At 50.2% G+C, this 27,306-nt stretch overlaps 1 protein-coding gene and 1 long non-coding RNA gene across 9 annotated transcripts in view; one reads left to right on the top strand and one right to left on the bottom strand.

Moving 5' to 3' along the window:
- fat1a (FAT atypical cadherin 1a) overlaps positions 1–12,553 on the bottom strand; it is a 49,676-nt gene extending 37,123 nt beyond the window's left edge. For 7 of the 8 annotated variants that reach the window (XR_008950837.1, XR_008950838.1, XM_057034524.1 and 4 more), the window contains exons 1-2: positions 10,954–11,124; positions 6,648–9,943 (exon numbers count right to left, since the gene is read on the bottom strand). Coding sequence is in view for 6 of the 8 variants with exons in the window: in XM_057034524.1 (XP_056890504.1) it covers positions 6,648–9,915 (3,268 nt within the window). In the remaining 2 variants the exon portion in view is untranslated. Of the gene's footprint in view, positions 1–6,647; positions 9,944–10,953; positions 11,125–12,330 lie in introns of those variants that run through there. The other variant, XM_057034525.1, reaches the window with a different exon arrangement.
- Positions 12,343–13,919, top strand: LOC130526718 (uncharacterized). The gene is made up of 2 exons (XR_008950839.1): positions 12,343–12,579; positions 12,968–13,919. It is a non-coding gene; the product is annotated as an uncharacterized LOC130526718 (long non-coding RNA).
- Positions 13,920–27,306: the final 13,387 nt, after the last annotated feature.

Raw genomic sequence — 27,306 nt, 5'->3', positions numbered from 1 at the left:
GAAGCGAGGGTGAGGGAACGTTTTCATGTGGAACACGTGCCAAGAGTCGGTTATTGACCGCCATAACAACCAGCCCCCGCCCCGAGGACAGACAAGGCTGTTTGATAACTGAAACATGTCAAGGTGGGACATTAGCTACAGCCAGTCAATGCTGCTGTTTACATTCACCAGCGGGGGTGGGTGGGTGGGTGGGGGGGGGGTTACTGCCAAATGGGGGCTGCAGCCTTCAGCTGAGCAAACAGCAGAGCTCTCAGAGGCCTGCGAGCCGGGCGGGTTAACAATAGAACGACGGGTGGAGGATGGTGCTCCTCGGGCTCCTGCTTTTACCACAAGATAGTTTCCAAACTACCAAAAATTAAGTGTGTGTGGTTCGGTATAAAAAGGCGTTTCTGCGCCGCCAGTGCGGCTTCAAAAGAGAACATTTTCTACACCCGCGGAGGCATTTTTAAATCAGGGGAAGAGCAGAAGTGTGAGTGTCCTTGCAGGGAAAAGGCAAACAGCAAAGTTTAGAGGAGGAAATTTACTTTAGTGCTTTTTATCTCCAGCCGACCCCACTTAGAAGCACTCTCCAGGTGCTCAGTGGGCACTTTCAGCCCGACTGTAAAAAAGATGCGCGTGTGTTCCAAAAGGTGTGGAAATGTTTCTTTTGGAGGATGAGGGTGTGTGTGTGCGCGCATACATGCGTCCAGTTTGGTGTGTGTGGATGCATTAGTGATTACTTACATTAACTTGAGTATTACCTTGCAAACAAGCCATTTCAACTAAAAATGAGGTCTGAAACGAGCGGCGGTCGCAATTAGCAACGGCAGAATTAACCGCAGCATTCTGGAGCCGCTGAATCTAGCTGATGTAGCTCGGCCCTCCGTCGTTGGAGACATTCTTTGCGACTGAAGCACATGTCATGAGGCTCCCAGGGGCCTTTGTGTCTCCGTTCAACACATCTGTGATCCTGCGGCCGATCGGCGGCCTGGAACCATCACAACAGCACATGCTTGCTAACAAGACATCACCTGATATGTGATAGCCTTGTGTTTAGACTACAAATAGTCCTTCCTTGGAGCAGCTTTGAGAAAACATCAGCACGGCCAGAGTTTCGGCTATTGCTACGAGGATGCTATCGTGATCCATCCCTCCATCCATCAATCCACCCACCCGGAGACGAGCGAAGGTTTTTCCATCAGTGTTTCCAAGTTCCTCTTTTGTCTGAACACGTTATTTCATTGGCAGCTGCTAGAACACGCGTCACACGTAAAGACATATTCCCCCCTGATGTGAGTCATGTTAGAACACAGCAACGTTTATGACGGATCATTAAGTATAATCAGATTGAAACAAACCAAATGGTGCTAATAAAGGCTGAGGGGAAATGAGGAAGTGGCTCTTGTTAATGAGTCAACCATGTTATTTGAATAACTTGCACATGATGAGTCTCCATGACAAGCTCAAAGTCCACCAGATTTCACTGTTACACTATCTGAAAATAAAATAATAAAAGTAAATCATCAGGCGGACACACCCAGAGCGTAGGTGTGCACATGTCTCATTTCCTACTCGGTGCCCCAGTTCATGGAGTCCTGAACGCACCCGCATGGACACACGCGTTCAGGTTGGAAGGGTTTGTGTAAACCACCTCCGCTGACGCCTTTATTCACTCGGTAATCTGATGAGGTCCAAAGAGGAAGAGAGTCCGCCTCAGGTGATCTCTGGGAGAAGATTGCGTTCCAGCAGAGTCGTCGCAGAACTTTAACGCGGGGTGGGATTTTGAGCTAATTTGTTCGGTCACCCTGCTTTATTTTAGCTCCTGTGTATTTTAGGCCCGTAGTCGCTACTCATCAATCACTCTGGCTTTCAACAGAGCTGAAGGGCGTAATAAAGAGGACAGACAGGACAGAGGAAATAAGAGTCTTCCTAACATTTCCCAAATTAACCTAACAGATAACAAGTTAGGCTAAGGTATGAGGAGGCACCTAGCAACCAAAATAAGCTTTAAAAGTCACGTAACTAACGAATTTATATGAAATGAACCAAACTACTTCGGCGTTTTCGACTTTTATGTTGACGGGAGGGAAAGAAATGTGGGAAATGTGCTCAAGAAAGCACAAATGTCTTCAATAAATAAGAAATGCAGATGCTTGCGTCAGCCATTCCGAGGAGACAGAAAAGGATTACAGGGATAAATGTTTCAGACACCGGCGGAGCGGGAATTAGGAGGGGGAAAAAAATCTTGTTCAACACTGAATGAATAATTATTACAGCCAGCGCGGCAACATATTCACGGCACTTTGATTATTGTTTGAGGGATTCAGACTGTGACATCCCACCGAAAGAAGAAGCTTCATTTTAGTTTACAGCGCAAAACAAACGTAGTAAAGTGATCCAGTGGTGAGAGTGTAATGCTGAAAAATGGGCTGCGAAGCCACAGATCACATTGCGGCATTTATTTATGGGGTTTATTTCGGTGCGCAGGTTATTCTGGTGCTCGGGTTTCCTCCTGGTCACCGCAGGCTTCTCTGACCGTCCAGGCTCGTGGATAGCTTGCAGATGCTCGTGCCGGAATTTCTGTACGTAAAAATGATCGTTCCTCTCCATAAACAGCTGCCAAACCACACACACATGAGCTAAGGTGTGTCGAGCAATACACACACGATACAGCCTGTGCGATATGGACTTTGGCTGAATAGATCCTAACAAAGACTGCGCCTGAAGCCTGAAGAATGTTGTTGCCCCACCTTTCCCATATACCTAACCTACCCTGGAACACAAAGGCAGAAGCTGCCCGGGGCCATAAAAACCAGCCCCTGCCAGATTTGCATTCCACTTTTCCCTCTTGCTCTTTTTTAATCCCTCTGGCTTTGTTCTTCAAAGTTAGCGGAGCACAGTGGCGTCTTCAGACAGTCCGGGGGTTTTTAATTATCGGGGCATTCACCGTGCGAGTGTTGCTGGAGCCGACCCGCGTGCCGATACAGTTGCTCTTTATCAGCGGGCCCAGTCGCAGCGAGGCCGCCGTTTGAACGGTCGAATGTAGCCGTTTGAAAATGTTAAACGACTGTCACAGGTTGTCAAACGCGTACGGCCGATCCGAGACAGAACCCGCTTTGTCTCCAACCGATTTTCCAATTTCACCCGGCTGGAGGAAAAAACGCCAAGAGCCGGGCCACAAAGCTGTGATTATGCAGCCAGGATGTTCCTTCTGCAGTTGAAAAGTTGGGGCTTTGCTTTGAACTGCTCCGTTAATTCGGCTCACCCCTTCCCCGCATTCCTCAGCCTTCTCAGGCCTCTCGCTCACATGCTCGCATAAACTAACTGGGTGCCCTCTCTCTTTTCCACAGGCCTGGCAGAATTCTTTGAATTCCAGCACCGCGCTGTCAGGCCCAGTCTGAGCGGAAGAGTCCGGAACTCGGCTCGCCGCTGCCAAGCAACTCGATATCACAGCGCGGTAAGACCCCGACACGTGTAGCCGTGGCTCGGAGGCACGAGCGTCGACGCCTTCGTGTATAATCGAACCCAATTGAAAGCCCAGAAAGGCCCGGTGGGTTGGTCACCTTTTACCGAGTCGAGCTTTACGTGACTGTAATTGTCCCTCCGCCTTTGGGGGGGTGACCGTGAATGAAGACGAGCCTAATGATGACGCGGCGTCATGGGAAAAACTCCATCTTTCCTCCCTCCATCTCCTCGCCTACGGAGCCGGCGAGCCGCCCCCTTCTGGCGCGACGGCATGCGCCCGAAACGGCGCTGGTGACTCCACGACGCCTTCGTATGGGCGGCGTACAAGTGCCGCGGCTTTCCTTTATGGATTACAGATGTACAACATCTGTCAGATACATGGTATAAACACATGTTTGGGGAGAGGCTGCATTGTTCTTTGATGCGGCGGCTGTTTGATCTGGAGCGTATGACTGCTTCTTTTTCTTGCTTAAATAATATTCACTTGTATTGATTCCAGTGGAGATAACTCTCGGGCCTCGGCGGGCTCCTACAAAGACTCCATTGTTCCAGTGCTGCTTCACATGCACGGAGACCGGCCCCTGAGCAGCACTTCTCCATTCAGCATCGCGGTACTATTTACGAGCAGCCGCTCCACCTCCCGGCAACAGAGATCCCTCCGCCGCTGCGTCTAATAACGACGTGGTGAGGGCTTCATTCATTTGTTCTTTGTAAACCAGCCCAGATGGGAGCTTCCTCTCCGTTACAGATGACGGCAGAGCGGCCGGAGCCGATCCGGACCTAGCAGGAACTTCCCTTCTCTGAACCCAGCCCGTCGCATCAATGTCGCCACGACAGCGACGAAAAACGGCATTTGCCCAACCTCCCCCACGCGCTTCATGTTCGGTGATTTATGGTATTTCAAGCGAAAAGACGACGAATGCGCGAGTAAACATGGAACTGAACTTCCTGTCAGGTGATACAACTTGCGGCTAATTCGCTTTATGAGTTCGAAAAGCCGAGGGCGCCATTAATTCGGCGGCCTTTGATCAGCTTTGAGGTCTCAGAGACCAGAAGGTTCACGCGGAGGTTAGATCTCTCTCAAGTTCCACCGGGGCTACTGACTAAACCTGATTAAAATGTAGACGGACGATTCGTTTGGGAAGACGGGAAACGAAAAGGCAACCCAGCAGGTATCGGGTGGGTGTGGCCTGATGTGGGGCGGGTCTCCATGACGATGGTCCAGATGTGCTCCGAGCAGTGCAGACAGCTTTATTGCACTTGTGTTTTGCTAGCACCCACAGCTGACCTCAGGCCAGCAGACTAAAGGTCTACTTCTCTGGCTATATATAAGATGTAGGCCCTGCATGGGAACTTATAATCCTCCCAAGTTTCCTACTGACCCACATACAGAACAGAATGCTGTTTGGGATTATTCTCCTCCACAAAGAGAGCCATTTATATTTAAAATGAGCGATGAAGCCAAGCGCACCTGCCCCTGGGCAGAGCTGCGATGTAAACCCAAAAGTACAGCGCCAGGGATCGATAATCCATGTTAGTTAATATTTAAACCTGCAGCCCGCCACTTATGCGATGAGAGATCCAACACGTGTCTGATTTCAGTCCGGTAGAGCGTTTTAGAGGAATGAGTCAAACATCACCACGCTGGTGGAGAGAGAACTGGCAAACTGGGACAAAATGCTCCACTACAACCGATCGATCCGACAGCACGGGGTTTCCTCCAACTTAAAGTTAGGACGTTCAAGTACTTGTGCCAAACTTTTATAGGTCGAGGTGAAGTTTTAATGGTGCTGCCGGACCATGAGAAGCGGCTCAGACAAGAGTCTTGATGAGGAAAGTTTAAATTGAGATGGCTCGGAGCCAGTGAGCTTTTAATAACAGACTCCTCAGACTTCGGTCCAGAAAAAAGAACCGTATCTGCAAACAAAGACCAGGCTGGGACGCAAATGTTTTACGTAAAGGAGAAACCTCCTAAAAATAAGTGAAACCCTGAGAAAAGCATCCGTGGACGAGCCAGAGAGGCTATCCTCAGCCATCCCAAGAATCCAACAGCTGAAGGCCTGTGGCTCCCGTCTCCTTTCCTAATTTAACATTCTGGTTCTATTCTGAAAGATTCCGGTTGAGATTCCCAATCTGCAGCTGCAGCGCGGATCGAGCGTGATGCCGCGACACCGTGCGATGTGATCCTTAAGAAGGAGGAGGTTCTAAATGCGGGTGCCGTGACGGTCAGTCAGCTAATCCACAATAACAGGACCCAGCCCAGGACAATCCTATCATTTCTCCTAATAATCACTCATTAAAGGCTTCTGGGATTAAGACAAAGATCAAACCTGGCTCTTTGATTCTGAATCCTGAGCAGGATTCCGTGTTAGAAAGGGACTAGTTGCTGGCCTGCAGGTGAGGCTATAATCTACCTGTTGGAACCACACCTGACCAAACCCAAAGAACCTTAAGAGTCAAAGCAATCCAAAGAAAGAAAACACAACTATATTTCCATTCAATCAAAGGCTCCGAAGAGAAGACAGAGCCGGCAAGCGTATTTTCACACGCTTCCTGACATCACTTCCTGTTGACTCCAAAGGCCACATTTGCCATATTTAGCTAGAAATACAAACCACAAGTGACACATTAATGTGCGTGTGGGTGCATTGTACGCTGCCCTCATTTAGGGATTAATTGTGTGTTTTTATCTGGAGGAAACGTCTAATTAGCCTGCAAGACGCCATCATTACTGAGTCTGGAAGAAGAGGGCGGAAAGTCCAAAACATTCCAATCAGGTGATTGTTAGGTTTCGGCCAGGAACTCCTGGAATTTCAGACTGCTTATTTTCAACTAATTTGAGTCAGCTGTTAAAATCCTCCAGGGGAGCTCAGCAAGCATTTACAGATTTTCTCCTAAATAATTAGAAAACCACAGAGAAATCTCCTGTAATAATGTAGAAAAATTGCAGTTGCAACTTGAAGAGAACTTTTTCCTCAATGAAAAGGCATTTGAAAGCAAATATTTACACCAAGAGAGGTGGTCGAATCACCCAGGAGCCTCCAGCAACTCCTTGAGAACGTCCATACAAACCAGAAATAAAGCAGCCTTCCCAACAGTCTCCTATTTCCTTATATCGGGACTATTTTAAGGCTGGAAAACTCAGACTGTTTGTGCAAAAGACTTCCCGATGGTGCGTGTTTAGCTTAGAAAAAGCCACTCACCGGTTTCCTCGTCAATGGTAAATATCCCCAGGCCCGAGCCGTCTCGTATGGAGTAGCGGACCTCTCCGTCCCGACCTTTGTCTTCGTCTTCGGCCGTCAGGGTCATGACAGAAGTGCCAACCGGAGCGTCCTCTTTAATAAATCCCTTTTCCACGAAGGATCGGAACAAAGGCCTGTACAGATTCTCGTTTACGTCCACCACGTGCACCTCGATGAAGCAGGTCGACGACAGGGACATGGGCTTGCCTTTGTCTTTTGCTTTAGCCGTCAGGTTGTACACTTGCTTGGTCTCGTAGTCCAGGTTCTGCACGATCCGCAGGGCGCCGCTGAGCTTGTCCACTTCGAAGTGGCCGTCGCCGTTGTCGACGAGGCTGTACCGCACCTGACTGGAGGGTCCGATGTCAGGATCGTGGGCCTCCAGCCACATGATGACAGTACCAATGGGAAGGTCTTCCCGCACCTTCACTCGATAATTAGGCGGGACGAATTTGGGCGGATTGTCATTTACGTCTTCGAGGCTGATCGTGAGAGGCACCGTGGACACCAGCTGGGGCTCATTAAAGGCTTGGTCACGTGCCGCTATCTTCAGGACATAAACTGGGTGGAGCTCGCGGTCCAGCGGCTTTGTCACGCTCACCACGCCAGTGTTTGCATCGATGGCGAAGTGATCCGTGCCTCCCAGAATAGAATACAGCACGACGCCGTTATTTCCCTGATCCTTGTCCGACGAATCCACCTGGATGATCTCGGTCCCGACGGGCGTGCCCTCGCTTATCTGCACCGAGTAGGAATCTTGCAGGAACTGAGGGCTGTTGTCGTTAGCGTCCAGGATCTTAACCCCCAACAGGCGCGAGGACGACTTCTGAGGTATGCCGAGGTCGTAAACGGTGATGTTGAGGGTGTAAGAGTCCACCGCCTCCCTGTCGAGGGGAGAGTAAACCTGAAGCCAGCCGCTTTCCATGTCCACTACAAAATGGCTTCCCGTGTTTCCTCCTGAAATGACATACACAAGTTTCCCGTTGAAGCCGCTATCTGCGTCCGTGGCGCTCAAATGGACAATCCTGGCTCCGACGGGGAGGTCCTCTTTAACCTCGATCACGTTGGCGAATGCCTCAGCGAACTGAGGAGCGTACCGGTTGACTGAGTGAAGGTCCATTAAGTTGTCATCCGGCTCGGTTTGTGTGTGGATTTTACTGCCCTGGAGGAGCTTCTCAGCCAGCATGCTGGCAACACCCGTCTCCACGCACTTTAATTGGACGGGCTTGCGGGCCGTGATGACAGTAATGTTCATGAACATGGGCCGAGTCTCGAATTCGCCGTCCGTGGCGACCACCTGTAAGCTGTGCAGGGAGACTTTGGCCGCCTCGCCCTCGCTCAGTGTCTGCTTCAGCGACAGCACGCCGGAGTTGGGGTTCAGCTCGAACAGGTCCAGGTCGTTCCCTGCTTTTATCTTGTAGCGCACCAGTTGCAGCTCGTCCGCGTCGATGGCGGACACCGTGGTGATCTGCTCTCCCACGCCGTGATCCCGGGGCACGGTCACGTCACAGTCTACGTTCTCAAACAGGGGCTTGTTGTCGTTCAGGTTGTTTAATGTGACGGTGACGTACGCCTCCACCTCCCTCCGGAACGGGGACCCCCAATCGGACGCCCTGACTTTCAGGTTATAAATCCTCGGCATCAGCTCGTAATCCAGGAGCTCGGAGGTGGTGATGACCCCGGTGAAATAGTCGATGGCGAACGGCTGCGGGCTCATGTTCGTGATGCTGTAGGTCACGTAGCCGTTCTCGCCCCTGTCGTGGTCGGTGGCCTTCACCGTTAGCACGCTGGTCCCCGTGGGGACGTTCTCATCTACGGTGGTCTTGTAGGACGTCTGCTGAAACTCGGGCGCGTTGTTATTGACGTCGATCACGTCGACGATGACTTTGGTTCCTGCTTTTGCGTCAGCGGTGATCACTTCCAGCTCAATTTGAGGGGTTGAATCGGCATTGATTGGGCCCGCGGTGCTAATTAAGCCCGTATCTGGATTGATGGCGAATCTGTTCTGGTTGTGGCCAGATTTGTGCTTAAAAGCATATTTCTGCCGTGGGTACTTTGGTACAGCCGTTACCATAGTGACAGGCGTGTGGAGGGGGGCAAATTCACTCAAATTGACTCTGTAAATGGCCTTTTCAAAGACAGGAGGGCCCGCTTTGAACTGGGCAGGAGTGACATGTACCAATTTAACTGATGAAAATTGAGGGGGGCTGCCTTTGTCCTTGGCCTGCAGAGTGAGGTTATATCCAAAAGGCTGGCCGTCCCAGTCCACGTCTTTGACCGCTTTAATCTTGTACTCCTTGCTGCCCGGACTGCTTCTCACAGCCTTGAACTGCTGAAGAGGGTCACCAGCCACGATGCTCAGCGAAGCTATCTCTCCGTTCGGCCCGTGGTCGCCGTCCTCCACCGTCACAATCACATAAGTGGGGTCAGGGTCCATGTCCGAGGGGACCAGCGTGACAGCGGTGATGACAGGGGCGTGCTCGTTGGCCTGCTCCACCCTCACGGTGAGTTTGGCCATGCTGCTGAAGCCGCTGCTGCCGTACAGCTTCATCCCTCTGTCCACCGCCAGGATCTCCAGCTCGTACAGCCTCGTCTCCGAGAAGTCCAGTTTCCCGGTCAGCGTCACCACTCCGCTGGTCGGATGAACGGCAAAAATGTCGGTCCACTCCCTGAAACTGTAGTAGTATTCTCCATTCGTACCGATGTCCGCATCCGTAGCCGTGACCTTAGCCACGCTGGTGCGTATGGCCGTGTTCTCGGGCAGGGAAACGCTGTAGGACGTTGGCGAGAAGAGCGGCCTCAAGTCGTTGGTGTCCAGTACCTGCACCTTAACTCTAGTGCGGGACTCCGCGTTCGTGTTTCGCTCCGACGCTTTAACAGTCAGCACGTAGTGATCTTTGACCTCCCGGTTCAGGATGGCGGTGCTTCCTCCTTTGGTCCTTATCCGCAAAAAGCTGAAATCTCCGACCAGGTAGTCCTCTGCTTTGAACAGGTTTTCGTTGTCTCCGGAGATGATTTTGTACCGTACCTCCCAGGCTGGATCGGAGATATAGATCCCCATCTTGGTGTGACTCTCCAAGTAGGTCTTAGCAGCAGAGTTCTCGTATATGGTTGCATTGTAAACAGGCTGCGTAAACTGCATGGAGGCGGCCCTCGGCACCCTTTGGTCCCCCGCACAACCAAAAAGGAGCTGCAGGAGCAGCACGAGCAGCTTCACAAAGTGCTTCCCCATTATCGTACCGTGATCTTCAGAGAGTCACCTGCAAATGCACAGAACACTGATGTTAAAATACATTAAAAATGCGCCCAACCCTTTAATGTTAAAGCAACTGATGGTCTGCCTGATCACTGGTGCAAATCTTTTCAGTTTGGTGCATGTTTAATATTATTTCTGCAAAGAAAAGACAAATCTGGCCACCCAGAGAGAATTTAGACAACAAAACTGCGCAGCCAACAAGTTATTGGATCATTTTAAGGCATGAATGTGACGAAACTGTACAGTGAGCTGCAACCACGAGTGAAAACGCTTCAGATCGCGGATTCTCTGCCCCCCCGGACGTTTTTTCCCTCAGTCAGAGCCGCACAAAGACAATAAAAAGCGAGATGTCTAAGCAGGAGTCTCCAGAAAGCTGCAACATTTACTTTTGCAGCGTAAAGGTGGAATTATTCAGGCTTTCCGAGGGGTTCCTGAGTGACAAAGCTTAAATCAGAAACCATCACCTGCAGCCAACTCACAAAAGAACCATCTGCTTTAGACTATTGTTGCAGCCCCCCCCCCCCCCCCCCCCAAAAAAAGTGCAGACTAAAACTTTATTCCACATTTACAAGCAGGCGTTTTTAATATCTCCGGTTCTGTCTGCTGACGCAAAGAAATGACCCGTTTTGCTGGGATGAAAGAGAATATTTGAAGAAGAGAAGTTAGAATTCCTGGAGACTTCGCTCTCCCCATCCCCCAACCGGAGCCATTCACTTCGGCAAGGCGATGAAAAAACACCCCGCACTTTCAAATAAGACGACAATAAAGAACCAATTAAACTGTTATGGGCACGCACAACAAACAGCACAGCCACCGTTTCTTTTTTTTAAAGAGATCCAGCCCGGACGTGTGTCTTCTTTTGATCCTTTGCTGGGTCTAAACTTGCCCGGAGATGTGAAGCAGGCAGCGGCTTCTTCCACAATAGTCCGAAGCCCCCCGAACTTTTCCAAGCCTCGAAAAGATGCCCAATTCAAACCCCGGCGGGCCGTTATGGTGAGATAAACCTTCACCTACCTTTTCTTTTATTCGTCACATGTGTTTGGGGGGTTTTCGCGTAGTTTGAGAGGTCCAAATCTCGGCATGGTCATACGTGGACTCGTCTCCTCTCCGTTACTCCATGGAGCAGCAGCGGGCAGACTCTCTCTCTCACTGCTGCCCTCTCTCTCTCCACCACGGACGACCTGCTCCGTATCTCTCCGCGCTGCGCAGTTCCGGATCTACTTTACGGGCTGGCAGCGGGATAGATATCTTTCCGCCGCGAACCTGGGATCGCTGAACTACTTTCGCTCAACTCTGACCGCGCGTAATCTGATCAACAATATCACGAAAACGGCAAAAGGACGTTGAAGCCAGATTGGTTTATTTTACTTGTACGGTCTGATTAACATAAAGGCACAAGAGAAGGTTTATTTTGCTTGATCACGCACACCTGCAGAAATTAACCTGTCACCTCTATTTAATGCGCAATTTCTGAGTCACCCTGATAAATCAATAGCAAGCTGCCCTTGGAGATACCCTTAGAGAGAGTAAAACCTTATTCTCCTTAAATTAGTCGACCCTTAATTAAATATGAACCTCCTCATCTGCACCATTGATGTGTCGTGACGAGGTGGTTGGTGGTAGTGAAGAAACAGTAATTACTGATTCATTGAGACGACAAATGACCTTTGATTCGATGAGGGCAAAAAACTGTTCAACAAAATAAGATCAAATATTTGTACTTTGAACATCTATTATAATCCATTTATATTCAACGGCTTGCAAATACATGGTATTCCAGCGCGTAGTACCGCTTGACGTAATGTAATAACTAGGTTATAGTGGAATTAATGTGCGCTCCGGGGTTTGAACTTTGGCATTGGTGAGACTGATGGCGAAGGCAGAGTCGCCATGAAGTCGCTGATTCCACCTCCCCCCACCTCCTCTTCAGCCCTCAAAGCCATGCTGACTGCCTCTCACCGCATTCCCTCCCGGGAGTGTGGCTGCTACTCGATTGATGGCGCTGTCTCACTGCTCTTGCCCGGCCTGCAGCGATCCGATCGTGCGCCGTGAGAGGTCCCGTGGTGCCGCGGCTGCATGCAGCCTGACGCCTGACCTGGTCAACTGGTCAACTTATACTGCTCGTGTGTGTGTGTGTGTGTGTGTGTGTGTGTGTGTGTGTGTGTGTGTGTGGTGTGTGTGTGTGTGTGTGTGTGTGTGATACCCGCGCGCGTAGTCCGGGATGCGTGCGTATTTACGCACCGGTTGGCTGCTTGGCACAAAAATCATCACATTTTCCTTACAGCGTCATTAAAAACGCTTCAAGTTTAGGAGCTCCAAAGTTGGAACAGTTAAATTTGGAGCGTGAATCAAGCTCCACACTGCTTCTAATTTTACTCAAAGCCCACTCACCGCAGCAGCTGAGAGACCGCCGGCTATCGCTCCAAACTTCACTTCACATAAATCCCGACAGTTTTCTTGCAAACATGTTTTTGGGCATCTCTCGCACCAGCGAAGCGCCTCGTCTGTGAGAGAATCCGCCACCTTCTTCCTCGGCTTTCAGCTCCTTCTATTCCGATCCTCCCAGTCTCAACTCACTCGGAGCCTTGATGCGCTTCAGCTGAGCTGCGGGCTGGTGTGCGTCGCTCTTCTCCGGTTCAGGTGAAGTTGCATGGTGTTGCCGCCTTCAGGTGATGTCGGAAATATTGACGCTTTATTCAGAGCGCCCGAGAATATCGGAAAATCTTTACAAAGAAATATTTTGTTGGTTGTTAAAACAACAAAAAAAAAATGCTGTCTGCAGCCACTCGCCCAAGTGACAGAGAGAAAAAAGAGGGAGGCGGAGTGAAATGGAGCCGCATGGAGAAGAAAAGAAAAAAGTGTTTTACTATATTATTCATGATACTGTCAAGTAAATCTGAGCTCCTCAAATGCAGCCAGGATCTGAGCTGAGATATCCAAGTCTCACCAACCACCATATATGTTTTAAAGACCATTCTCACTCCTTTATCTTTTATTTTTATCAGTTGTGCCCCTCTGCTCTCTTCAGAAACCAGGCACACGGAGCAGCAGAGAGAGGTGAAATGTCTTCCTTCAGCTCCTCAGACATGTGGTTAACAGCTAAACTCGACACCAGGCTGTGAAGTGGCTGCCAAAAAATGCCTGAGCGGAGAGCCTGTTAGAGCCAGCAGACCAGCGTGAGAACCGTGTGTCCATTCAGCAGCGGCTCATTAAAGTCACATTTGCCTGCAGGCAAGTAAATGAACGAGACCTGTGGGTTCACTTCCCCTCTGATGGCTTTTGGTTCTGTTCCGACATCGGCCATCTTTCTATCTCCCAGAATCCCCTCTGATCTGCCTCTAAAGCTATAATTGAATTCAGGTCAGGTGATGCCCAGGGCTGCTTCCAGTGCTTTGATCTCACCAAATGTTTGCAGCGGTGGCTGCGGTGGGTCAGCTCGCTACCAGATGGGACGGGCGGGTAGTGTTTGCACAAGGGAATCTCCGGCCCTTAATAACCTTTTATCAATTGCTGCAACGCGGGGAGGGTTGGACAGGCTGGTGATGTCACAAATGTTGGGAAAATGCAGTTAAAAGATATTTCTGCGTTCGTTCTATATAATTAATCAGCAGATGATTATGATGGGAAGTGGCCTGTATGCTGTATTGTGCTAATTAGCATCGCCACCACAGATCTGTACTCGCTGTATATCAATGGCATCTGGAGCCAATTAAAATTTCTGTTTTTTTTTCTTTGGTTTTTACATCAGGATCAGGCACCAGGTGGCTTTTGTTTGCCGCCATACCTCCATTACTGCGATTCCAGCCTGCGCCGAATAAAATGCAAATTGACCGGCAGATCATCCACTTTCACGCCGACACCCTGACATTTCTTCGGTGATGCCGCAATTTTTCCGCCGTGCTACAGATCCATAATGGCAGCGCGGCGGCTAAAAAAAAACCCTCACATGTACCGGTATATTAAAAAAGGTCATGAAAGTACACTTTGTGCAGCTGCTTATTTCTGAATCTCAATGTCCCCCAAGGGGCTCTACTTTCTTCATCACCTTCTGTCCACAATAAAGAAAAAAACCCTCTTAAACATGCCCGCAACCAGATGCTGCTGATACAAGGAGGATAATAAAAGTCTACAAATTGTAGATTATAGGAGGCAGACGTGGAAGGCAGCATCCGCACAGAAGAGGTGAAGGAGCCATCGTCAAAACCAGGAGGGGCGAGCGATGAGCCCTCATTTTTAACAGCAGTCTGCATATTTACACTCAGGTTACCCACTCCGGGCTCAATTTCCTCTTCAAATCGCTCTAATCCACCTCAGATTGTCCTCATATTGACGCGAGATGATACGAACCGGCACGAACCTGTGTGTCAAGTGAGTTCTGGTTTCCCCGTGACTAATGTCTTAAGCGGAAGCTACAATTGAATACGAGCTGAACTGCAACTTGAAGCTGGATCTGGAAAGATACAGATGATTTGTCAGGGGCCTGCGGCGACGAGGCGCCCGGGTGTCAGCTTCCCCCACCTCCCCGTCAGTGGAGGATCGGAATCCCGGGGGCACAGCTTAACTGTAAGAGATTAAAATGATTTAATATCCACCCTGCTGTGGCGTCCCCAAAGTCAAGACGCTGACCCTCCTCTGTTGTCAAGATGGGCCCCGCGCACAGGAGAATCTTTGGGCTTTTTTCTCGCACTCCTGACGGTGTTTAATATTCCAGGATGTTCAAATAGATAATAACACCAGCAATTTATGGAAATAGTCACAGACATTATCTACCTGCAGCTGGATACAAACTGCTGCGCTCTGGAAATAAAGTCTTCTGGTGCCTCAAGCAAAGCAGGAGATTAGCTCAGCTTTAGCCCCACGGTTGCGCAGGAGCTTCCGTAATTACCTAAGAAAATGACACCAGAAATGCGCCGCGCTACATCTGGAGCGACCTGGTGGAGAGTTAACGCTGCATTGTTTATTCTACGCTGATACCCGTAAGAGGAAAATAATACCTGCGCAACACATTGGAGGTCTATGGTGGTGCAACCTTCGTGAGAACCTGTGCGGCGTTCCTGGGGAAATCAAGAGCCACTCCTGTTCTCCCGCTAATGAAGCGCGCATTTGACTGCGGCTGAGCTTCATTCTGAAGCGTTTTGCTCATTTAAAGTCTTGTCCAGAGATAGTTCATTAGCCCTGATAAATACAGGGGATAATATGTCACCTAATCTAAATGCAAAGATCTTGATACTGTGTTTGTTTACCTTCTCACTGAGCGTTGTCTTAGCTTAGCATGAAGATCAGAGTGATTACAACAACTAGCCCAAAGCTATTTTCAGAGGTAACAAACTCTGCAGCACACGCTACCAATGCAGCTAAAGCTATGTTGAATTCAAAAGAGAGCTGGCAGGTATTTTTTCTTATCTCATCTGAGCAACACAATCCAAACAAATGGACAAATTGCATTGAAATTGGAAGAATTGGCTATTGTTTAGCTGGTGCGAGTGGCTAGCTATGCTCCAGAGCGACAGAATGAGGGGTTTGGTGACACCTAGAGTGAGAATATCGCTTTAGAGAAGTGAAAATATCCTAAAACACTGAGTGAAGCCGCATTTCATGTCCTTGGAACTCAAAAAGGCTTCTAAAACATGGAGCTATATTCCAGTTTAATTGCTCGTGTGCGACCGTGCGCGGCACAGCTGCAGTGAAATATTTATTTGCCAAATCGCCGTTTCCTGCCGCGGCCTCCAGAGTGCTGATGGACAGGCTGCTCACTGTGGCTCGGGGAAGATAACATCTTTGAAGCGTGCGTGCTGAATGTATCCTGATGTCTTGATATATGAAGGAAGACCTTGAATGATGAAGAATTAAGGGGCGGTTTTGAGGGAATGCTTTTTGCTTGGACAGGCAGATTAACAGCCCATTTCTGTGTATTCTCCATAGCTACTGTACAGTTGGATGATGTATTACCTACAGGTGGAGAGGGATTAAAAACAACTTGAACACAACTCTGATTTATATTTTTGACCTACTGGATCCCCCCCCGGCTAAATCCTAATCCCGCAGAAATTGTGTCGGGATTATACACAAAAGGCGCATTTTGGACATGGATTTGCACGGATGGATTAGCAAAGCCTTGTAATGGAGACTCGTGCCGGTCGAGGAACCTCCTTGTTGTCGGACGTTAAAACGATGCTGAATTCCTCTTCATGTTACGCGCCTTACTCGCCTCTCACCCTGGGAGCGCCGATAATTCCTCGCTGCCATAAAAAGTCGCGAATTTGCTTCTATCAGCAAAAACCAGACGCGAAAGTCGGGACCGCGTGTGCATTACAAGGACGTTTGCACGTGTCAACAAGCCAGTCACGACAACAGAGCCTTTGCAAAACAGCTCAGGGCTTTGAGGACAGGGCTCGCTTTGAAACCCCCTCGAGGATGACGTCGCCTTCCGCTCTCATCCGGGGCCACGTTTGCCTTTCAACCCGCCACCAGCGCTGAGAGACAGAAAAATGGGAAATTAAAGGAAACCAGTAAGTGCACCGCGTGTATTCAGTCAGGCTGCTTGGCTATTCAGTCCCTGCTCGCCTGCTTCGGAGGAGAACGAGCCAATCAGAGAGATCAGACAGTCATGTATAATGTATTTAGTGACACATTTGGTTATCTAATAGGAGCCGTATCATGCCTCAGATTTAGTCAGCTTAGGAAACACCCCTGGGGCCGGCAAACTGCTTCCTAATCCTCAGATCTGGAGGATGTTATATTACTCTGGGTAGTGAATAAAAGACCAGTTTCCCTTGTTTCCTCGCATTATTGAGGCCACAAAGCAAACAAGGGTTTGATTAAATACGGGAATGACGCAGGAGCGTCCGCGGCTCGGAGGATGTTTGCGAAACAACACAGACCCTTAATGCTCAGCCAGTGTCCAGCTACAAATTAAAGCTCCGCTCCGGCTCTCCGGTGCAGGTGAGCCGAAGCTCCGGGACTCTGGATCCACCGTTTGTTAGACGGCAGTCATTGTGAGGCAAATGCCAGCAGCCACCACAGACACGGCAGCTAGCTTTTGTTTTTGTATGAGAGTGCAGCGAACGCCATAATAAACTGCGTCTCTGCTCTGCTCTGGAAAGGTTGCGCCCATGTCTGGAGAACAGAGCTGTCTGGTTATCGTAGATATATGGGTTGACCTGGCAGGAGGGGCTACAGCCAGCGCTAACTGCCAATCCAAGCAGAGGACAATCCAGGATAACAGGATAAATCCTGCTCTTTTAACGTCTTTAGGATTTTATCCAACACAATCGACAAAGAGAAAACCATCATCTGCATAGAAACACAGCTGCCTCATCAATTGCACCAAGAGTCAAATACTTCTTCCAAGAGAAGGATCCCCGTCCATGTTTGAGCGTCAAACAGGAAAACAAACAGGCACAACCCTGTTTGTCCAACCTTTGGGACTGTTTTCATCTCAAACTTTACACATCAGGGACAAGGCAACGCGTTTACAGCGCCGATCCCCGAGTCACCCGGGCCGTTACAGTTCTGGAACATGACAGCTCCTGACACTGACATGGACTTTGTCCGTCCTCACAGACCGGGAGTGACACGCAGCAGGGACATTACAAAGTGCTTCTATGGCAATAATCTGCCCTGTAGACAGCTGGGAGGGGCCTCAGCAGCATGTCCAGTGTAATAAAGCGGTTTGTTCCTCCTTCTTTGTGTGCCTGTGTGTTTTTTTGACAAATGCACAGTTGGAGTTGGCTTAAAGACACTGATACTCACAACCCCCCCCAAAACACCCCGCACCCAGCTTTCCGGACTGGAAATCAATGCCTGCTAGGACAGAGATGCAAATCAGCGGAGCAGCCGGCAAAGACTGGCACTCACCAGCGTTTGATGGGATTCTTTTTGCCGCTCTGGCAAACCCAGACAGACAAGCAGGAGGCGCGCTGACTGGACCAAAGCACAGCGGGTCAGCGCCACACCAGGTTCTGTTGAATCAACCTTCCGAACACACCACGGAATCCCAACCACCCTCATGGAAGCGACTGCTGTGTCTCCTCTGAGTGCAAACCTCTCCATTCCTGCCACTCCATTAAGTGCAATGGGAGAAAATGGGCCCGTTGGCGGCGCTCCGGGTTATTTTTAATACCCGACTTCCCATTTCTTGACCTCAGAGAACGACTGCCCGCATAACACTTGCTGACATTTTGACGCTTGCTGCTGAAAAGGCTCGTCCCTGCGACTCATTAATCCAACAAAGTTTCTGATTAGTGGAACAGAAGTGTGGAAGCGGCGGCACTCGCGGCACACTTCTGTTCCTCATTTGGATGCTCACATTCAACCGGACATTTAAGGTTAAATCCGTTGATTTTAATTGGACAAATGCCCCCTGGTGACATCACACCTCTACATAGCAGATTCCTGATTTCAGGGGTGCTGGGCGGCGACAGGTTTTACAAGACTACAGGTGTTCGTCGCGTTGGTGACAGACAAGTCGACATCAGACACGGGCGCGGATGGCACGGCGAAGCATTTGTGGCAGATTATCTGGGAGGAGGCGAAATTAATTGGATCCAAATTGAATTAGATCCAAATGTGATTCATATTAGACAGCGTTGCTTCGTTTCTGGGTAGGAAGGAAGTGGAAGGGTGAGGAAGAACCCCTGGCCCGTTTATATTTCCTGCTAACTGATTTAGCTGCAGGTAGCTAGCATCGAAGTCTATAGGCTCCTCAGAGGAAGGTGGTCCCAGGACAGGGTCTCTGTGTCTTACTGGTTTTCTCCCACTTCCATCCCGACCGACCGGGCTGAACAATGCTGGCGCCACTCAACAACGAGTGAGGGTGTCGAGTGCAGGCTATAAATACACCCCACATCATTATTCCCAACATAGATGATGCAACCATGAAACGCCGCGTCTTCTAAAAGGAACAAGAATAAATACATTTGCTGCCTTTTTGGATTTTTTCTAGGAAAATCAGGAGCGTTCACCTATTTTGCCGCCCTGCTTATTTATACGGATCTCCTCTCCAGTGCGTGACCTTTTCTGGGAACGGGAATCGATACAGCGCGCCGTGATGCAGCAAACGGGCCGCTGTTTACTTTACCTCAGCGAATCTCTCGCTCATTTGAAAAGGTCAAGCGACTGTGTTATACTGACGGGACCAGGACTTTGCCCTTTCCTTTTGCGGATTGACTTGAAGCTTCCCGCAAAAATGGACTGCACCCGAGCCGCGTCCCCGCGCACACGTGCGGCGCGAGGTTCTAGTGCGCACGTGTGCTGGGGCCTCTCCGTCACACCTCGCCTCTCTTCAAAGAGATGGGCCGAAACAGCGTTTTATCATGGAGCAGGTCCACTTCCTCTTTGAAGGCCTGACAAACGGCGCCGGCCGCTCGGGCCCTCTCGCTCTGTTTGTGTGCAAAACATTACACAGGCTGTTGTTGTGGGGGAAGTGGCCACGGCGGCCGCTATTGAAGTCCGGGAAGAACGAGGGCTGAGGATTAGAGGCGTTCAAAAGCGGCTGTCCTGAGCCAGCCTTGATGCGACTGCACCTGGGAACAGGCTGTTCCGCAGCGGCGCTTTCCCAGAGTCCACCAGCGGCACAACAAAAACGGTGTGGAAAGAGCTCAGACCCTGAAATGTGGAGTGTGTCATTCCTGCGAGCCGCTCCAGCTCAGGAAAGAGAGGAACGATTCTTCACCGCGGGCATTTCAGCAGCTTCGCCACAGACGTTTGCACACTTATCGCCTCCGTTGGGTCTGAAAATGATAATTCCCTTGTTTTGTCTGAGGATATTCGGCCATTTCATGAAATTGCCAGAGACCTTTGACCTTTGCGGTGTCAAGAGGCTGACGCGCGGAGCAGGAGAAAACACCAGAGGTGTAATAGGAGCCGTTTGTGCTGCAGCGTCACGATAGCGTCGCTATGCCGAACATTATCTCGGCAATATTAGCGACCTATGGCCTCACGCCATCCCACTTTTGGAACTGGAATGAGATCCTTCTATAATCATTAACTAGTCCTCCTCCAAAACCAGGTGGTCAAGAATAGATCCGGTTTAAAAACCATAGTGAACTTAAAAGAATCCAATTTTTCCGGGATCTTGTATTCCTGTTTAAGAAGAACTCCAATTGCCTACTTGCTGCCTGCCTGCTGCCTGCCTGCCTGCCTACTTGCTGCCTGCCTGCTGCTGCCTACTTGCTGCCTGCCTGCTGCCTACTTGCTGCTGCCTACTTGCTGCCTGCCTACTTGCTGCCTGCCTGCCTACTTGCTGCCTGCCTACTTGCTGCCTCCCTGCCTGCCTGCCTACTTGCTGCCTGCCTGCCTACTTGCTGCCTGCCTGCTGCCTACTTGCTGCCTGCCTGCCTGCCTGCCTGCCTACTTGCTGCCTGCCTATTTGCTGCCTGCCTGCTGCCTACTTGCTGCCTGCCTACTTGCTGCCTGCCTGCCTGCCTACTTGCTGCCTGCCTACTTGCTGCCCACCTGCCTACTTGCTGCCTGCCTACTTGCTGCCTGCCTGCCTGCCTACTTGCTGCCTGCCTACTTGCTGCCTGCCTCTCCAGGAAAGCGTCTTCTGTCTTCTGTTTGACGGCTGCAGCGCCTCTGATCTGAGAGCGTCTGTGCTGTGATATAGATGCACAATAACATGAATTAACACACGGCTGCCTGTTTAGCGCCTGTTTATAATTGATAAGCTGCTTGTTGCCGCCGCAGATGGAGCCGTTTGATGTTCCGCTGGTACAGTAACGACGGCGGTCTGGACCCCCTGGCAGGGAGACGCTGATGTATTGATGTCATGGTAACAAAACAGCAGTTTTTGTGGGGGTTTTTTGCCACTGACTGAAAATAATGGTGGGGGGGTGTAGTGGGGTAGTGGGGTATTCCATTACTTGTCTTTTTTTCCCGGCTGTCCCCCCTTTAGGAAAATGCCACTAGGAGAATCTGGCACAACAGTCGATGCGGGTGTTGCTCCCGCGAGGAGCCTGTGACATTACGTCGCTTCTGAGGGTGGAAAATCCAATCATACGGTGAGTCTCCCCAGACTCAAAGGGCCCCACGGAGCGGTGCATTCAAATGGTGTGATCAGATGAGCCCCCCCATCCCGACTCCCCTGGGACTGTAGACAAACCCAGGAGTGGAGCTGCAGTCAGACTGGGACGGTGTCGTACCGAGGAGAAGTTCCCCGAGTCATCACAATAATCACCCTGTGAGAAGTGGGCCGTCCTTAAAATATTGATGCAGAATAAAATGAGCATTTTTATCTTAACCAGTAAAGAAACCATTAAAAATTCATCGCATTTGCAAAGATAGAGAAATTGAAGTTAATATTTCTTTCCTGGGCTGATAATATGCAACAAGCTGAGCGGCGGAGACCAGAGAGCCTTTGGTCATGGTTGATAATAGAGAATAAAAAATGCATGATGGGAATATTCCACGGACCTGCAGGGGTGGCCTGGCCCGCCATCATCATCATCATCATCATCATCATCATCATCATCATCATCATCATCATGAGTTACTTTATCAAAGTTCCAACCTCCGACCTTCAGAAAAAGATCAAACGGCTTTTCAGACCGCATGTTTTGGCTTTTTTAAAATTCAAATCTCTCATCAAAAGCAAACAATTTATTGCATTTCTGGCTAAATGTGTACCCTCAGATCCGAGCCGGCGCCCCGGTGACCTCTTCCGAGCGGGCGTTTTGCGCTCGCTAGCGTCTACAAGCGCTCGCTGACGACTTTGATGTGCCGCATCACATACGTGGTGACGTGCACGGCTGTCGAAAAAAGATCTTTGCAGGAAAACCTCGGATCGTTCCGGAAATGGATCATTGATATGCAGGTTTCAAGGTGAGGAAGGTTCTGGTTCCTATTCCAGCTGGTAGTTTTTCCATTTGGAGATAGCTGGTTCTCACCTTCAGCTCTACGGGGACGTTACCCCCCCCAAGGTTAACAGGGAGGGGTAACAACAAAAACTAGTGCCACCCGCTGGCCAAGACTGACCAAGGAAAAGGTTAAAAATAGGATCAGTTTTTACTGGTTGGTGTTTTCCTTTTTAAGCAAACAGGCTCGTTTGTCTCTTAAACTGGATTCTTTTTCTCTAGTTTATTGAGTTCATCCGCAGAGTCTGAGTGTTGCCGGCTGATTTTCTTTTTTTTTTTTACAATTAGACTTTTCGCCTCGTTGATAAGAATCTGAAATTGCGACGTTCTATTTCCGTCAAAACAAGACAAACTGGTGCCGTTAGCTGGCGGGGCTAGAAAATTACCCCGGTACGATTCCATCGTCACCAGCACCAAATAGGCTTCCACACCCGGCCCATTAATTCGTAGGGCTCTGCTCCCTCCATAACCTCCGTCAGGCGTTTTCCCCTTATTGATCAGTTAAAGTTGTAAAGGAGCATGTTGCTGCCCGGATGCTGTACCATAAAATCCCCAATTTGTGCGGCGGCCATTGTGGATCCATCGGCGTGATAGAATGCAGATAGGATGTTTTATACAACAGGAAAAATAAAAGATATGAATGAAATATCAACCACATTCGTAGAGCAGCTGAGCTACTATTCTCCGCTCAGCAGCTCCAAGCCAATTTAACTTGTTTGCTTGTTTGTCTGGGCCGAACAGATACGGTGGAGCCACTTAATCAAAGCTTGTTTGTTGGAACTGGTTTGGCTGCCGCCACTGGCGACGGCTTTGAGGGGAGCGCTGCTCGGCAAAGAGCAGACAGAACACAGAAAAAGCAAGAGGTGGCCATAAATTACCAGAGGATTCGTCATTACCGGCAACTTATTCCGAATCCCCGTAGCTGTTCATAAAAAAAACATGCCGAGTCATTAAGCTTTCAATTATCATCACATATAGGCACAGCGTGTAATCTGTTCAGTTGTGTCTCGGATGGCTCCCAGCAGCCTCTCTGTTTGCGAACGCCTCGGCCGCTAATGAAATACATGTCGAAATTGCTCTTTTTTCCCGCCAGCGCAGTTAGCTCATTAAGCCGCCGCTGTAGCTAAATGGGAATGCCCTTCGGTTGAGGCGGCCGACCACCCAATCTGGCCCCCGGTGAATTTACGACGGCTTCCTCCTGCGAACGTCTGAGCAGTTGTGCCCCGAGGTGGCAGCCGCGTCACCATTATTTACCCTCACACCACCGGCAACTGGCTAAAAGGTCAGCTCGCCGCGTCCGCCCGCGCCTCGGCCACCAGGCGCTCGCTCTTTTCTGGGCTTGACGGCGACTCTGGGGAAATCTGACACCCCCACAGCTGCAGGTAGAGGAAGCAGCCGCTGGTGGTCCTCCTCAAATCACTGGCAATGACATATAGACCTCATTAATTACTGCTTCATTCTAATCGGATCCCCGACCAGCACCTTAATGCAAACTACAGAGAATAGGCAGACATCGGCCGAGTTAACAGAAAATTCCACGAAAATCCCCTCGCCTTAATCACCGCTGTGGCTAGCGTTAGCATATAGCATACAGTAATCAGAGGTCCTGCTTGACTGTGCAGGTGTCCCGGTATGTTTGTGTATGCAGAGGCAAATGTTCATTCAGGGGGAAAAATAGAGAGAAATCAGGAAAAAAAAACTCGACTACTCAGAGAAAAAGCCGAACGAAGGTATAAGGAGTCTGCTGATGTATTGAGCTTCACCCCTCTCATTTCCTCTGGAAGGCTGACAGCTTGAGACGGCCTCCCTCAGGCCTCCCACTTCCTCCTCCTCCTCTCTTCCTGTTAAAACACCGTCTGTTAAAACCATCCTCTGCCTCTCGTGCTCGTCCCCGCTATGTTCTTCCCATATTTTCTAGCTTCTTATACAGTTGGGATCTTGACCTGGTGCGAGTAAACCCGGCGAAAGAAACCGTCCTCAAACATCTTCACGTTAGAAGAGCGAAGCCAAAAATCTGATTTCCGGAGGCGACTGACTCATCCCAGCTCATATTTATATTGATGAAATGTGTTGTGTCTTCACTGGAGGGATGAAAGGACAGAGGATGAGTGTCGGCAGCCTCTCAGTGGGACGCGGCGGCGCCGAGCTCGTCCAAGGAGTGTGTCAGACCAACTTCTGCTGACATCACATTAAAACACACGGAAAGGTTCGCGTCGAGATGGTGGGAATGTCGGCTTCTCGCCTTCAGCGAGTGTCGACGAGCTACGTTGTGGGTGCATCCATCATGTACAGCGGGAGCCCGGAGGGAGAGCGGAAACACACGCAGCTGTTCAGCACACACACTCTTTTTCTCTCTGTGTGTGTGTGTGTGTGTGTGTGTGAATATATGGCTTATTATCAATGTTGTACCTAGATAAATCTATACACACCCCTGCTGTTGTTGACAAAATGCAAGAATCCTATTAAGCAAAGTCATTAAAAATGTGTGTGTTTAGTTTATGACTGCAGAAGTTGGTGGGTAATCAATGTCCCCTGCAGTGGGGGAAGCGTGTATGTGTGTGTGTGTGTGTGTGTGTGGTGATACAAACGATGATGGGAGAAAATGAAGTCCTGGGAAACGGCGACTCCCACATGAAGACCGTGTTCCACTCTGGTGAGGGCAGTGATGTCACAGCCAATTGCACCAGATTATCGCTGCCACAGCGATTCCCCTCTGCCCCCCCTCCACCCCCCCCCCTCCCCGCCTGCACGTGTGATTACGCCGGTATAACCACAGTTACGGCGCCGATGACACCATCTCTATGACTTCCCCTCCTCACGCCAAATCTGATCACCGCCACGGGCCATTAATGTGCCGTGTAGCCCAACAGGAGCGCAGACAGAAAATTAGATTTGGAGCCTGGAGGCGGAGGAGCAGGGATGACGATTCTCCTGCTCCAGCTAATGGAGGATACGCACGGAGGACACGTTGGGGAGATGTTCTCGTCCTGGAACTGCTCATTATTTAAGGAATGGATGAAGGAAACACACACAAGTGTCCAGGCACTTGACAACATGGAAATGGGAATCTGGCGAGTTTCTGCTTCCGGTTTCCTTCGTCTTTTGAAGGGGACAAACTTCTTGGAGCAAACATGGAATTCCACACGGGTGACATCACGGGCCGGCAGAGTTCCCAGTTTAGAGATATACAAATCTGTCCAAATCATTCCAGCACCACTGCTCTGTGTGTGTGTGTGTGTGTGTGTGTGGTGATACAAACGATGATGGGAGAAAATGAAGTCCTGGGAAACGGCGACTCCCACATGAAGACCGTGTTCCACTCTGGTGAGGGCAGTGATGTCACAGCCAATTGCACCAGATTATCGCTGCCACAGCGATTCCCCTCTGCCCCCCCTCCACCCCCCCCCCTCCCCGCCTGCACGTGTGATTACGCCGGTATAACCACAGTTACGGCGCCGATGACACCATCTCTATGACTTCCCCTCCTCACGCCAAATCTGATCACCGCCACGGGCCATTAATGTGCCGTGTAGCCCAACAGGAGCGCAGACAGAAAATTAGATTTGGAGCCTGGAGGCGGAGGAGCAGGGATGACGATTCTCCTGCTCCAGCTAATGGAGGATACGCACGGAGGACACGTTGGGGAGATGTTCTCGTCCTGGAACTGCTCATTATTTAAGGAATGGATGAAGGAAACACACACAAGTGTCCAGGCACTTGACAACATGGAAATGGGAATCTGGCGAGTTTCTGCTTCCGTTTCCTTCGTCTTTTGAAGGGGACAAACTTCTTGGAGCAAACATGGAATTCCACACGGGTGACATCACGGGCCGGCAGAGTTCCCAGTTTAGAGATATACAAATCTGTCCAAATCATTCCAGCACCACTGCTCTGTGTGTGTGTGTGTGTGTGGTGTGTGTGTGTGTGTGGTGATACAAACGATGATGGGAGAAAATGAAGTCCTGGGAAACGGCGACTCCCACATGAAGACCGTGTTCCACTCTGGTGAGGGCAGTGATGTCACAGCCAATTGCACCAGATTATCGCTGCCACAGCGATTCCCCTCTGCCCCCCCTCCACCCCCCCCCCTCCTCGCCTGCACGTGTGATTACGCCGGTATAACCACAGTTACGGCGCCGTTGACACCATCTCTATGACTTCCCCTCCTCACGCCAAATCTGATCACCGCCACGGGCCATTAATGTGCCGTGTAGCCCAACAGGAGCGCAGACAGAAAATTAGATTTGGAGCCTGGAGGCGGAGGAGCAGGGATGACGATTCTCCTGCTCCAGCTAATGGAGGATACGCATGGAGGACACGTTGGGGAGATGTTCTCGTCCTGGAACTGCTCATTATTTAAGGAATGGATGAAGGAAACACACACAAGTGTCCAGGCACTTGACAACATGGAAATGGGAATCTGGCGAGTTTCTGCTTCCGTTTCCTTCGTCTTTTGAAGGGGACAAACTTCTCGGAGCAAACATGGAATTCCCCACGGGTGACATCACGGGCCGGCAGAGTTCCCAGTTTAGAGATACACAAATCTGTCCAAATCATTCCAGCACCACCACTCTGTGTGTGTGTGTGTAATATTGGCTTTAGCTCGTAGATAGAGGTGCCCCCCCCCCCCCCCCCTTCATTAACAGAAGCAATGGTGGTAAATGAGCCTGGGTCTCTTCGCAGATGTATCGTAGAGTCGTGGGAATTTGCATCCCTACACATGTTTGGTGGGTTTGGAGCGGATCAACATCTGTGTGGGAGGGGCGGCGGTGCTGCTGTGGTCGTTTGTGGGACCCGGGGCCGTTATTACGGACTCATCCGGTGAGAGCTGGGTTCACATTCACAGCAAACACATTCGGCAAGGGTGTTGGACTCCACCACCGTCACCCTCAGTCTCCAATTAGGATATTCCGGGCCCCGACTCCCAGAGCACAGCTGGGGCACAGGGAGCGTCTGGGTCGGCAGCCTCGGATCTTTTTTTTTATGCAGACGATGCGGTCGAGTTTGGCTTCAACGCACTGCAGGGGAGCGTCGAGAGCAGCTGGTGAGAGCCAGCGCCTCCGGTTCTGAGGCTGCGGGTTTGTCGGAGCTGCACCCTCTGGGTTTGGGCTGGATGCAACTGGAGGGGAAGCATTCCCCTCGACATTTGCTTGGTTATTCCTTCCATCGGAAAGGAGAAAAACGTGCGAAACAGATGTGGGCGTATACCTTTAATGCTGAACTAGGAAGCTAGCTTGGATATAGCACGGATTAGCTGCACCGAGGTCCACCAGAGTGTCGGAACGGGTCGGACCTGTTTCACCATTACAATGGATTCCAAAGCTTTTCCCATTGTTCCCAGTCGCCTTACATGTCGCAATCACGAGGCGGAGCGAGGTGGCGTCCAGGCGTGCCGTATCGGCGCTTCTTGATGAAACCTGATTAAACCCGTGTGTCTGCGTGAAGGTCGTGGCGAGATAACGGTGTGTGTGTTCTGTGGACATGTGGACGACCCAGCTGCCGGTTTATATAAGGT

Source organism: Takifugu flavidus, chromosome 6 (assembly GCF_003711565.1).
Source record: "Takifugu flavidus isolate HTHZ2018 chromosome 6, ASM371156v2, whole genome shotgun sequence".
Taxonomy (NCBI): Eukaryota; Metazoa; Chordata; class Actinopteri; order Tetraodontiformes; family Tetraodontidae; genus Takifugu; species Takifugu flavidus.
The sequence above is the reverse complement of the archived record's forward strand: the minus strand, read 5'-3'. Positions and strand labels throughout refer to the sequence as shown.